Genomic DNA, 12413 nt, shown 5'->3' with positions numbered 1-12413 from the left:
GAGAGACTATTCCACAGCCTTCTCGGAGTAAGTTTTCACTGCAATTCAGTTTAAGTTTCCCTTTAATATCTTCTCTTTACTCTTAGCTAGGTCCCCTCAAAGTATTCTAAATAGTTCCCCACCTTTTCTTGCTGTTTACACCCTTCAAATATTTGTAGATTTTTGTTCAGCTCTACCTTTTAACCAAGCTCGGCACACTTGGCAGTTTCAACATTTCCTCAAATCAATGCTCTCTAGCCATTCACATTTTTCTCTCTCTCAACCTCTTCCACTTTGAGTTTTCCTGGTAATGTGGTGCCGACACATGTGAAAACACAGTACAGGCAAGCACTGTAACTTTATTTGTACTCTATACCAAGTGATGCATACAAAAGCTAAAGTGCCAGACAGCTTCCTATCTATCCCCTTGGGACTAAATAGGGTGAGATCACATTCCAAGTGATAAAAGAGGAGATAGCAAAAACTTTTCCTTTTGCATTTTTTTCCCATCTGAGTTAAGATCATTTTTCATGACCTTTGTCACCCAAAGCACCGTAACAATGCCCATACTCTGCTCAATTGCACCACAGCAGAATGATGGAAGTCAGAAAACCTTCTTATTAGCTAAAAAAGAAGAAGCCTGGAGAATAGTATACTTCTGGGGCAGAAGTGGGGTGGAAAAGGACAGCAAAGAAAAATCAGAAAGGGCAAAACTACAGGAGGAGCAAAATTACCTTGCACTTTATACTGGGAAACTTCATCAGGTGTCACAAAACCCAATACACCAAACAATGGATGCAAAACCTACCTTTACTTGTCGGGCCTGGCTAATGACACATGGAAGGCTGAATAGCTGTTGGACAAATGCTTTCAGCTCCTCCACCGTCAGCTTGGTCCGAGTCCTCCCGCTATCTGGGCTCAGCCTGCTGTATGAGCAAAGAGATGCAAAGTTACAAACAAGATTAGATGAAAACAGTGGACAACACTCACTTGAGTGAGCTCCCACCAGTAGAGAGTATCACGACTATCAAGTAGTTTAAAAGTCTCATCACTTCAGTGTTCATGGGACCATAAATTTAATCTCCAGTCAATTCTATTCACAGGCACCATAGAGCTCCCAAGTGTTATTAACAAAGAGCCAGTAAAATCTCCATCATCTCCTCAACATTCGCACCGTAAATCAATGGCAAACAGTTTCTACCGAAGTGAACACAATGTACCATTACACCAGGAACATACCCAGGAGGAGCCACAACTGGCAATAGGTTAGGAGTGGCGGATGTGGCAAACGGAAGTTACTTACCTTATAGAAATTGGAGCTCTTTGAGATGCTTTTGTTCACACAGATCCCACTGTCTGTGTGTGCAAGCCTAGCAACTTTTAGCTAGAAGTGTGTCCTTTGGGGCTGCATGTGTGTCCTGTGCCCCCACAGTGAGAGGTTAAGAGGGAGCTGCCCCAAACACCACTCAATTCCTTCACTAATACAGGAGGGAGGGTCCTAGGATGTGTTTGGACAAAAGCATCTTGAAGAACTTCAGTAACTGTAAGGTAAATAACCACTTTTCTCTACAAGGTAGGTGATTGGAGTCCTTTCTAAATAATGCAAAAAGGAGTACTTGTGACACCTTAGAGACTAACACATTTGAGCATAAGCTTTCGTGAGCTACAGCTCACTTCATCGGATGCACTTCATCGGAGCTGTAGCTCACGAAAGCTTATGCTCAAATGTGTTAGTCTCTAAGGTGCCACAAGTACTCCTTTTCTTTTTGCAAATACAGACTAATATGGCCGCTACGCTGAAACCTATCTAAATGATGACTCTAGAACTGCCCTGCCAAGCTGCACATCTGGTCTAGACCCTATCACAGTGGAGTAGTGATTGATAACTGTATTAACTGAACTCCAAGTAGCTCCTCTATACATTTCAGAAATAAGGACCCCCTCTGAAACAAGGCATAGATGTCAACTTGGTCTTCGAAGAGCAGATCCTAATTCATGAAGGAACAGGTAGTTTATTCAACTAGTGAATTTTCATGTAGTCTGCATCCCATTTAGAAAGTCAGAGGATATAGCCTGCCCTTTATACTTATGACCAAAAGGTACAAGAAGTCTAGCTGATTTACAAAAAAAGCTTTGTTCTGGAAAGTTAAAAGATCGTAGTCCTGAGACCGTCCAGTGTGTGGAGCTTAGTTTCTGCAGGAGACTCATGAAGCTTAGGTAAAAATACCAGTAAGCCATTACATTGGTTTAAAATAAAGTCAAACTAGTTCTGCCCTTATGAATTACAGTATACGGAGGGCCAGCCAAATCATGAATTTTGTTCAACCCTGTTGACTTGCTGCCACGTGTGGCAAGACAGAACAGAGTGGCGGTTGGGACTGCTCTGCCTTTCATACCCCCTCTATAGGGAGTATGAGGGTGCACAGGGAGCACATGCAGCCTCAATGGACACTGCCGGCTAAAAGATTCTGGGCTTGCATGCATGCACCTAAAGTGGGATCTGTGTAGATAAATGTTTGAAGAACTCTACTTTATGTTAGTTCCAGCCTCTCACTGCCCCATGGTCCCAGCGAAGATTGGGCTGCCTCTATGTCAGATGCTATACAAACACACGATAGTCCCTGCCCTAAGAACTTAGTCTTTTATTTAAAAAAAGGACACCTTACAAGAAAATGAACAGAGCATGGGCACACATCTGGTTAGTAGTTCATTTGTTTTTAAAGAACCTGATTCCTCTCCATCTGTTCAAACAGATGCCATTAAGTCAGACAAACTTTGGCACTGTGATTCCATGTGCTCTGGGAATGCTTCTAAACCTGTATGCTTTGAGCAGAACTTAATTGCAGAGTTACTTTTTCTTATCAAATAAAATTGTGCTACAAGCTAAACATGTAATCTTAAATCTAATGGATGTTAACAGGAAGCTGAATAAATCTGAAGACTTTGGCTAAGCAGAGCACTAATAATTACTAAAAGATTGGAACTACAAAAATGGAAATCCAAAAAGCAATCAATAATTGAAGACTGGAGCACTGACTCTGTAAGCCTGACCACCATGGGAAAGAGGAAGTTACTCTCCTTGTGCAATAAAGATGGTTCTTTGATGTTTGTCCCCCTATGGGTCCTCCACTATAGATGTGTGTGTGTGCCTGCAACTCGGATTGGAGATTTTAGATAGCAGGGGCCGTTTGGCCCACACATGCGCTCTCCCTCCTTTGTGCTCTACCTCGAGGCTAACTAGCGCTGCATGGGCGAACCACCTTCAGTTCCTTCTTCACTGCAGAACCCCTACTGAGCATCCAAAGTAGAGGGGAGAAGGGTGGGTTGCAGACCACTCATTGGGACACACATCTCAAAGGCGAGGGAGGAAAATAGCGGGGCTATGTTTGGAATTACACCAGATCTGGAATCATCTCCATTTTTGCAGGTAAGTGCGATGGGTAGCCAATCTTCTACTGTGTAATAATACTTCTTTCACCTCCTCAGAGAAGCAGCTCTACATGTTGGAACCATGAAAAAGCCAGGCCTTGAGCCAGAAGATCCATAGGTTGGGACAGAGGGTTTGCCCATCGTTCTGGGAGAGGAAGAGGAGTGGGTTGGAGAGGGATTGGTAGATAAACTGCTAGCTGTGCCAGATACAGGTACTCACGATGGTCTCCGCCAGGTGGGAACAATCAGTATAACTTTTGCTTTTTCTCTCCATTTTTATCAGGACCTTTGTCAGCAGAAGGAATGGAGGAAAGGTGCATAGAAGGACTTAATCCCATGGGAGAAGGAGAACATCTCCTAAGGAGCATTTCCCTAAACTGGCTCTGGAGAAATAGAGTGGGCATTTCCTGTTCAGCTAAATGGCAAGCCAGTCGATTGCTGGGGCTCCCCAGTGAGAGAATATGCAGTGGAGCACAATTGGGTTCATTTCCCATTCATGGTCCTGTAAGAACTTGCAGCTGAGACTGATAGCTGTTATCCTCCTAGCAGGTAAGCAGCTGATATGACAACATGGCAAATGCACCAATTCCATAGTTACAGTGCTTCCATGCACAGGGAGAATGATCTGGCACCCCACTGTCAATTTATATAGAACACGCACGTTATGTTGTCTGTTGTGATTTTTGTATGGTGTCTTTGATTAGTGTAAAAAAGTGTTCGCAAGTATTTCTAACCGCTCTTAGTTGTAAGCAGCTGATATGGAGAGTCAATTTTGGGGGGGACCATTTGCCCTCAACCTTGCGGTTGTTCAGGTGGCTCCCCAACGTATTAAGAATGCATCCACTTTTAGAAGAAATGTTGGGGGTTGTGTGAATGGGATCTCTGCAAAGACATTCACTGGGTCTTTCCACTATTCCAGGGAGTGCTTGACCCTGGAGGGTATTGACATTGGTTTGTCTAGCCTATCTTTGATTGGTATGCAGACAGGCCTGAGCCATGCCTGTAGATAGGTCATGTGCAGTCTGGCATGAGAGATCAAAATGTGCATGCTGCCATGTTTCCGAGAAGCTGGAGGTAACGTCTGGCTGTCATTTGTGGGCTGGTTTTATCGGTCTCTATTAGAGTAGGCAGGGTGTGGAATCTGTGTCACAGGAGGAACACTCTCGCTGCATCAAGATTGACTCCTACAAACTTCAAGCACTGTACTGGACTCAAGGTCAATTTTTGAGTGTTGGTTTGTAAGCCCAGTTATGTGAATATGTTTATCGTCCTGTGGGAGGCCTGTAGGGCATCGCTGAAGGAGCAGGCTCTCTATCCATATTCAAATATGGATAAATCATGCTCCCCAAGGTGCACAGATGGACCGCTACTATGGAGAGAACCTTGGAGAATACTTTGGGTGCGGATAAGAGGCCAAAGTGAAGCACGCTGTATTGGCAATGATCCAGACTGAAGATAAACCTGAGGAATCATCTGTGGGGTGGTTGGATTGCTATATGGAAGTAGACATCCTGTAGGTCGATGGCCAAGAACCAATCTCCCTGTTCCAGAGATGGTATAATCACTGCTGGTGCAACCATCTTGAATCTTTGTGCCTTTATGTATTTGTTTAGTGCTCTTAGATCGAGTATGGGTCACCAATCTCCATTTTTCTTGGGAATCAGGAAATATTGGGAATAAAAGCATTTGCCCCTGAGGTTCACAGGAACTGGTTCTATGGCTGCTAGTCAGAGCAAGTGATCTACAGTAGAACCTCAGAGTTATGAACACCTCAGGAATGGAGGTTGTTTTGTAACTCTAAAATATTCATAACTCTGAACAAAATGCTTTGGTTTAAACTGAACATTGACTTAATACACCTTTGAAACTTTACTATGCAGAAGAAAAATGCTGCTTTTGACCATCTTAATTTAAATGAAACAAGCACAGAAACAGTTTCCTTACCTTGTCAAATGTTTTATTTAAACTTTCCATTTGTATTTTTTAGTAGTTTACTTTTAACACAGTACCGTACTTGCTTCAGTGTCTGCCGCTGTTCGATTATGTACTTCCGATTCCAGATGAGGTATGCGGTTGACCGGTCAGTACGTAACTCTGAGGTTCTACTGGATTTCCTGTCTTAACAGTTTCTTAGTGAGAAGGGTCCCTGAAAGAGGACAGGGAGGGAGGCAAAGTGAACAGAGTACCCCTTGGAAATCTCCAAGACCCATCTTTCACAAGTTAAATCTTCCCAGTTTCAGAGGAAAAGAGAAAGGCAACATCCAAAAGAACATAGGTCGCAGCTGATATTGCGGGGAGTGGTCTCCCAAGGCCTTGACCAAGGCGTCAAAACTGGTGTTTTGAGATTGAGGGCTGGGCTCTTGAGGATTGAAGAGCGGATGGTTTACACTTCTGAATCCCAAGGCCTCTTTCTCTGTGGCTCACAGCCGCATTCTGGTGTTGGGTACTGAAGTGATCGGGATGGCTGGGAACTGAATTTCCTCTTCTGTCCCAGTGTGTAGATCCCTAATGAGCATAGGGTGGCTCTGGAATCTGTTAGAGTATGGAGTGATATATCAGGCTCGTCCACAAAAAGTTTAGAGTCCTCAAAAAGCAGGTCCTCAACTCTCGTCTGTACCTCCTTCGGCAGTCCTGAGAGGTGTAACCGTGACACCTGTAGCATCACTACCGTGGTCAACACTGAGCGGGCTGCTGTATCCGCAGCATCTAGCACAGTATGGAGGCCATTCTCAGTATCAACTGCCCCTCATTTTTGATGGCCTGAAACTGGTCCCACTGTGCTTCGGCAGCTGGTCAATAAATGCATTCAGTTTAGCAAAATTCATGTGGTCATACTTCACCATTAAGGTTTGGTAATTTGCAATTCTGAATTGCAAAGTCGCTGAGGAATATTCATTCCTACCAAATAAATCAAATATTTTCCAGTTTCGGTCATAAGAGGTGGATTTATTGTGGTATGGGCCACAGGAATTTACCGTGGCCACAACCGAGTTGGATGAAGGGTGAGAAAAAAGGAACTCCGCATCCTTGGAGGGCACGTAGTACTTTTTATTGGCCCTTTTGCATGTTGGTGTAATAGAGGCTGGCATGTGCCAAATGACCTTAACAGGATCTAAAAGCACTTTGTTGACTGGGAGTGTGATTCTCAAGGAGGAAGAGGAGGTATGCAATATGCCTGGTAGCTTATGATGGGTTTCTTTCACCTCCTCAAGCAGAATTTGAAGTGTGTCTGCCAACCTTTTTGTTAGATCCAGAAATAGCTTTAAACCATCCACCATGGATGGCAGAGAACGCATCACTGCCTCATCTGGGGCAAGAGAAGGAGCTATTCGTCACTGGTGTAACCTCCTCTTCTAGTCTGGCCTTTTGCTCCTCAAAAGTCACCTCCTGAGGTTCTGGTGCTCTGGATACAGAGGCTGAGGGAGACCATCTCGATTTCTGGTGGGAGACGTTAGACATCTTAGAAGTATGATGCCTGTAGGCTGCCCATGGATCCCAGTATGGGCCACCTGGGAAAAGGGCTTGGGTGTTGATACAAAAGGTGGTCACACCAAGGGTGCTGAAGCTCTGACCGAGGGTGCAATTGGGAGGGCCCTGGTGTGAGGCTAGTGAGTGGATATCCTCCTCATCACTGTCTGAGTCCTCGCTGGATAGCAGTGGAGCCAACAAAGAGGAGGTGAATGACCCGATACCAGTGGTGATTCCAGGGATCGAGATGTGCTTGTTACCGGAGCCCTGGTATCAAGGAGCAGGACTCTGTGGTACCAAGGAGGGGACTCTAGAGATCCAAGAGATCTCTGGAAAATCAAAACTCCTGCGGTACCATGGTGATTGGTACAGAGTTTGTCAGTGCTGACTCGGCGGTACCGAGGAAACTGGCAGAGATCTTGCATGAGATCGGTCTGACGAGGATTGTTAGGAGATGGTCATGTTGGTACCAATTTCATGGAGACGTTACAGTCTCTGCTCTTGCATTTGGCAGGCGGTACCAACACGTCAGTGCCTATGCCCTGCACGGTTGTTTCTTTTAAACAGGAAAGGCTAATAGAAACCCTATAAAGCTAAGGAAAAATGAGCAATAACTCTAACAAGAGCTAAACACTCTAAAACTGGGTAAAGAGAAAAGGACTGCTATTCGCTCAGTCTCAGGCCAGGGATGGTAGAAAAGGAACTGAGGGTGATTTGCCTGAGCAGCGCTGGTTAGCCTCATGGCAGAGCACAAGGGAGGGAGAGCGGATGTGCAGGCTGAATGGACACTAACTAAAATCTCTGATCAGAGGCGCAGGGATGCAGATATACCTACAGTGGATCACCCATAAGGAAATATTCAAAGAAAAACAGATATATCCAAGAAAAATTCTCAGAGCTAGGGGATCCTTTCCTGGAAGTATCTGAATGATCCATGCTCTGTCCCTCACTTCCCCCTTCTCTCTACACACTTTGTTCCCTTCCCCACTCTATCACCCTCCTCTAAAATTAAAATAAAGAGTAGAACCAAACTTAACAGTTTCTTTAACTAGTTGGATTTTTATAAACAAATTTTGATTCATTGTAAATTGGGTAATACAAATAATTGATTTATATTTTAACCATTATTTTTATATAATTAAATGTTTCAAGCTGAGGCTATGCAAGAAATGGTTAATATATTGAGACGTTTATCTATAGTTTGTTTTTTCTGTAGATACTTTTAAAAAAATTAATAAAAATTATTAAAACAGCAGATTTGCTCTGCTTTAGCTATTTTTAATCTCTTACTTTTTTAAAAGTATTTTGAAGTGTGTGCATGTGTATATTTGTATATATGTATTAAAAGGGAGAACTGGTAGTGATCACTATGTTTAGATTGCCATGAGAAAGGATTCTTGAGACTTTTCTCACATGGGGTAGAAGCTGTGAGAGTTGGAACAAGCTTCCTGGACTGCACCTCTGGACACAGCAGACCAACCCCACTGTTACATAATAGCCTGCTGCTGCTGCCAGATGCTATAGTTATTCCTGTAGCTCAAGTGATAGTCTGGCTACAATTCTGAAGGTTAAGGGTTCAAACCCCGATGATGATGATCATATAGTGTTCCAGATGCACATAGCTTTTGATTTTATCTTCTTTGAAAAAGAAAAGTTACACACAGACAACTACATTAAAAAAACATTTAGGTTGTGAAAGTCAAGCCACTCAAGAGTTTGAAAGTGCCAGAATTCAGGTTGCCCAGGCAACCTTAATTCAGCCCCTTGTGTGCATGCATAATGATAGAGTCTTTAATTCCATGATCACATACTTTTTTTTCCCCACAAGCCTGGTGCACAATGGAGCAGGATTAAGGCTGCATTGGCAGCCATACATCTGGCATTTCTTAACTTCTGAGTGCTTGACTTTGCAACCTAAATAACATAGTACTTTTAAGCTATTTCCCATTTCTACTGGCGTACTTGACCCACACTAATTTGCACTTACACTTCTATTTTGTTTAATCCCAAATTTTCATTACTTTTACATTTTTGTTGATCTGTCTCTTTCCCTGCAACCCCTTCCTTGGTTAAGGCTGCAAATCATTCACGGAAGCCATGGTTTCCGTGACTTCCCATGACCTCCATGAATTTTGCAGTGCTGGTGCAGCTGACCTCAGGACGACCCCATCAGCTGGGGAAGCCCAGGGGACAGGCACACCATCCACTGCTCTGGCAGCCCCAGGTAGCTAATCCCTGGCACTGCCCTGGAGCAGCAGTCTAGGACCAGTGTTGGCCAGGCCATTCCCCGCCTGGACCAGCCACAGCGGTGGGATCACAGGCCACCCCCTCAGAGAGGCAGCGGGACCACAGGCCGCCCCCTGCCCAGCAGCAGCAGGGGGCCCTGGGCTGCTTCCCCCCTGCACGTGCCCATTCCCCCCTTGCAAAGGTCTTCAGGAGTGTCCCCTCCCAGCAGGTGAGATTTAGTCACAGGTATTTTTAGTAAATGTCATGGACAAGTCACGGGGCCATGACTTTTTGTTTATTGCTCGAGGCCTGTCCATGACATTTACTAAAAATACCCGTGACTAAAACATAGCCTTATCCATCATCATTGAATCCCTAATCAGCACCCAAAACCCCTCTACCTCCCATATGCTTTCATAATTCAGTTCAGAGTTCTGCTGAGAAACAAGATGCTGAACACATCTCAGATCTGTGAAAGTATGGTCCCCTACCGCAGCATTCCTGCCACTACCCTGCCACCCTACTACTGGAAAAAAAAGATGGTGAGCTTCTACCCAGCCATGCTGGAAGCCTCAGGGGCCTTCCACTTCAGCATCCAAGTGGGAGGAGGAAGAGGGTATAAGAAGACATACACAAAAAAGATTGAAAAGCTACTGGCCTTACCTGTGTTTTTGCTTTTTGCTCAGAAGCAACTGTGCCACCGAAGCACAGGTCTCTGCCTCTTTCACAGCATCTCTGAGCCTGCGGAAGAGATCATTCTCTGGATACTTCCTGTCTTCAGCATCCTCCAACATCACTCTCAACTCAATCACATCTGCAATAATAGGATACAAGTAGTCCGGGCGCAAAAAATAATGCCATCTAAGTCTGTTTCACTAGTCCCCAAACAAGTTCTCAACATGCTAGCTAGATCTGAAATGCACAGCAGCAATGAAAAGCATTAATCTAGTATTAGTGTCACTTTCAATTAGATCCATCTCTCCACTTCCAGAAAGAACATCCCTCCTTTCAAATAGCTGCAATACCCCAACTCAATCCAATACTTGGGTCGCTCACTGGAAAAAATGGGCTGAACAAAGGCGGGGATTCCCCCAAACAAACTGCTACAGTGCACAACAACTGAAGTCTGACCTTTCTTGTGGTTGAGGTTGGCAGCCAATGCCTCTGTAACTCTACTGACCCAAGTGTCATAGGATTGTGCTCTAACTTTCACTCCATACAGAAGAGAAGGGAGGTCCTCTAACGGATACCGGTACCTGTAGATAAACAGGGGAAAAGAGCAAGAGCATTAAACCTCCTGTAATACAAAGGACATCCGTTTCTATTCACACAGACCAACAGATGAGGGTTAAAGAAGCTCTGTATTACACCCAGAGTCCTTGGCCACATTGGAAATGAGGAGGCTATCCCTGCTGGTTAGAAAGAGGTAGATGAAAACAACTGCTATATTTCGCCCTAAGTCTCTAGGTAACAGGACAGACTGCACATGGGAAAGGAGAGATGGGGAAGCTTGTGTACCTGAGACACTTTTTCTGCATGGGACAAGGACACAAGTCAGTCGGATGATACAGGCATACGAGCCGCTCAGGATTACAAGAGCAAGTAAGAGCAGACAAGAAGCATGTGGTTCTGCAGGCTGCACACTGACGCTCATCATCTGGAACCAGTTCAAACACCTCCTCTTCTGACATCAGCACTCCCTGACAAAAATTTGACACTTGATAAGGACATGAGTCAGAAAAACAGCACACTTCCTTTCAAAAAGTCTTGTATTAACCCTGTACCACACCAACAGGATGAAAAGCAGGAGCTGCGCTCACAGTACTCACCAGCTGCACAACTGATTCCCTTAAGCGCGTTTCCTCCTCTGTCATGAGAGTCATTTCCTTGCAGACCATGGCAGCAAGCCCCACATCCAAACACTCTGGATCTGCCGCCATCTTGAAAATCAGCTCCTCGTGGGAGAAGACGCAGTGACGCCTTAGCCGTCTGTAATGATTCACACACTGACGCCCAATGGGAAGCTATGAAATGCCAGACAACAAAGTCATTATTTGGGGGCATGTTCCAAGGGGCTGTCCCACATCTCCCCATTTTGCCTCCCTCAACAAGAGTTGGGAAAAGGCAGACTTAGAAATACATCAACTAAAGAACAGTGTTTTTATGGAGGTAACCAATTATAATGGATAAACTGTGCCAGTTATCAAAGGCAAAGTCTCCAGAGCCTACATGAAGAGAGCCATGTTTTGCATCTTTTTTTAGTATACAAAAAGCTAACGGAGTTAAGTATATGGATTTCTGGAGCCCAATGGGTTCATATTTTAGAGTAAGCAAAAGGAAACTCATAACTAGTTACCAAAGTGAGCTCTGCATCTGTTTCTAGCTATGCAGTGTCCTGGTACAATAGGGATCTTGAGCTAATGCTTATACCACTAAAAACTGCCGTAACTGGCAGCAGCAAAGGGAAATGGAGAACACAGCAGCAAGCATTTCTCTTTGGGGTTTAGACCAGTGGGTTATCTATTCTACACAAGTGCAGAAAGGACAACTGCATCGGGGAGCACCTCTGCAGCTCTAGCAATTAACTGAAGTGTTAATTGTCCGGATTAGCTCAGACATGCTTAAAAGAAAGCCAGTATTCATAAATGTCAACTAGAAGCTATTTAGAATTGATTTATAAGCCCCTCAAAATGCATTTTTTGTGATGGAAACTCAAATGACATGTTACAGCAGTACCTGGCACTTCTATAGTTAAATGTGATTACTATCCAGAACAAGTTACTAACATTCTCTTAATAAAGGCCAGCTAGCAGAGACATGGACAAACATGTGCAACATAACGCACCCAGTCTGCAGTGCAGAAGTTCACAGCCTCAGCAAAGTTGTAGCCCTGGTTAAATCCGGAGTGATATGCACGAGGAAAAGTCACAACAAACTCACCAGCGCACTGATTGGTCCTGTACACCTAAATACAAATCAGGGTGGGGGAAAGGAAGGAGAAAACTGAGATTGGCAGCAGACAGAAAGTTAAAATAATTCATAAAAAAGGACACTGTGAAACCATCTTCCTTCACCTGTAGGACACAGTAAGGAATTTAGCTAGGGCAGGATAGAATAGGAGGGCATTTAACCTTTCGAAAATTAAATTCTCTTTGACAACATTACTGCAAAAGGTTGAATAAATGAATCAGCAGTTAAAGGCCTAACACAGGGTTTATCCCTTTTGGGATTCAGGCAGGAAGTTTCTCTACTATCAGTTAGTGGACCATCACTTAACCCTTCACACCACAAAGTTTAAAAGCCTCTGGGAG

At 44.2% G+C, this 12413-nt stretch overlaps 1 protein-coding gene across 2 annotated transcripts in view; it reads right to left on the bottom strand.

Annotated features, from left to right (window-relative positions):
- Positions 1–12413, bottom strand: part of KDM5A (lysine demethylase 5A) — an 82492-nt gene that overhangs the window by 38762 nt on the left and 31317 nt on the right. For both annotated transcript variants that reach the window (XM_084648415.1, XM_084648416.1), the window contains 6 exons: positions 11948–12067; positions 10932–11126; positions 10621–10802; positions 10234–10358; positions 9766–9916; positions 788–905 (listed from right to left, as the gene is read on the bottom strand). In XM_084648415.1, the coding sequence (XP_084504541.1) occupies positions 788–905; positions 9766–9916; positions 10234–10358; positions 10621–10802; positions 10932–11126; positions 11948–12067 (891 nt within the window). The remainder of the gene's footprint in view (positions 1–787; positions 906–9765; positions 9917–10233; positions 10359–10620; positions 10803–10931; positions 11127–11947; positions 12068–12413) is intronic.

Source organism: Lepidochelys olivacea, assembly GCF_965140295.1.
Source record: "Lepidochelys olivacea isolate rLepOli2 genome assembly, chromosome: 1".
NCBI lineage: Eukaryota > Metazoa > Chordata > Testudines > Cheloniidae > Lepidochelys > Lepidochelys olivacea.
The sequence above is the reverse complement of the archived record's forward strand: the minus strand, read 5'-3'. Positions and strand labels throughout refer to the sequence as shown.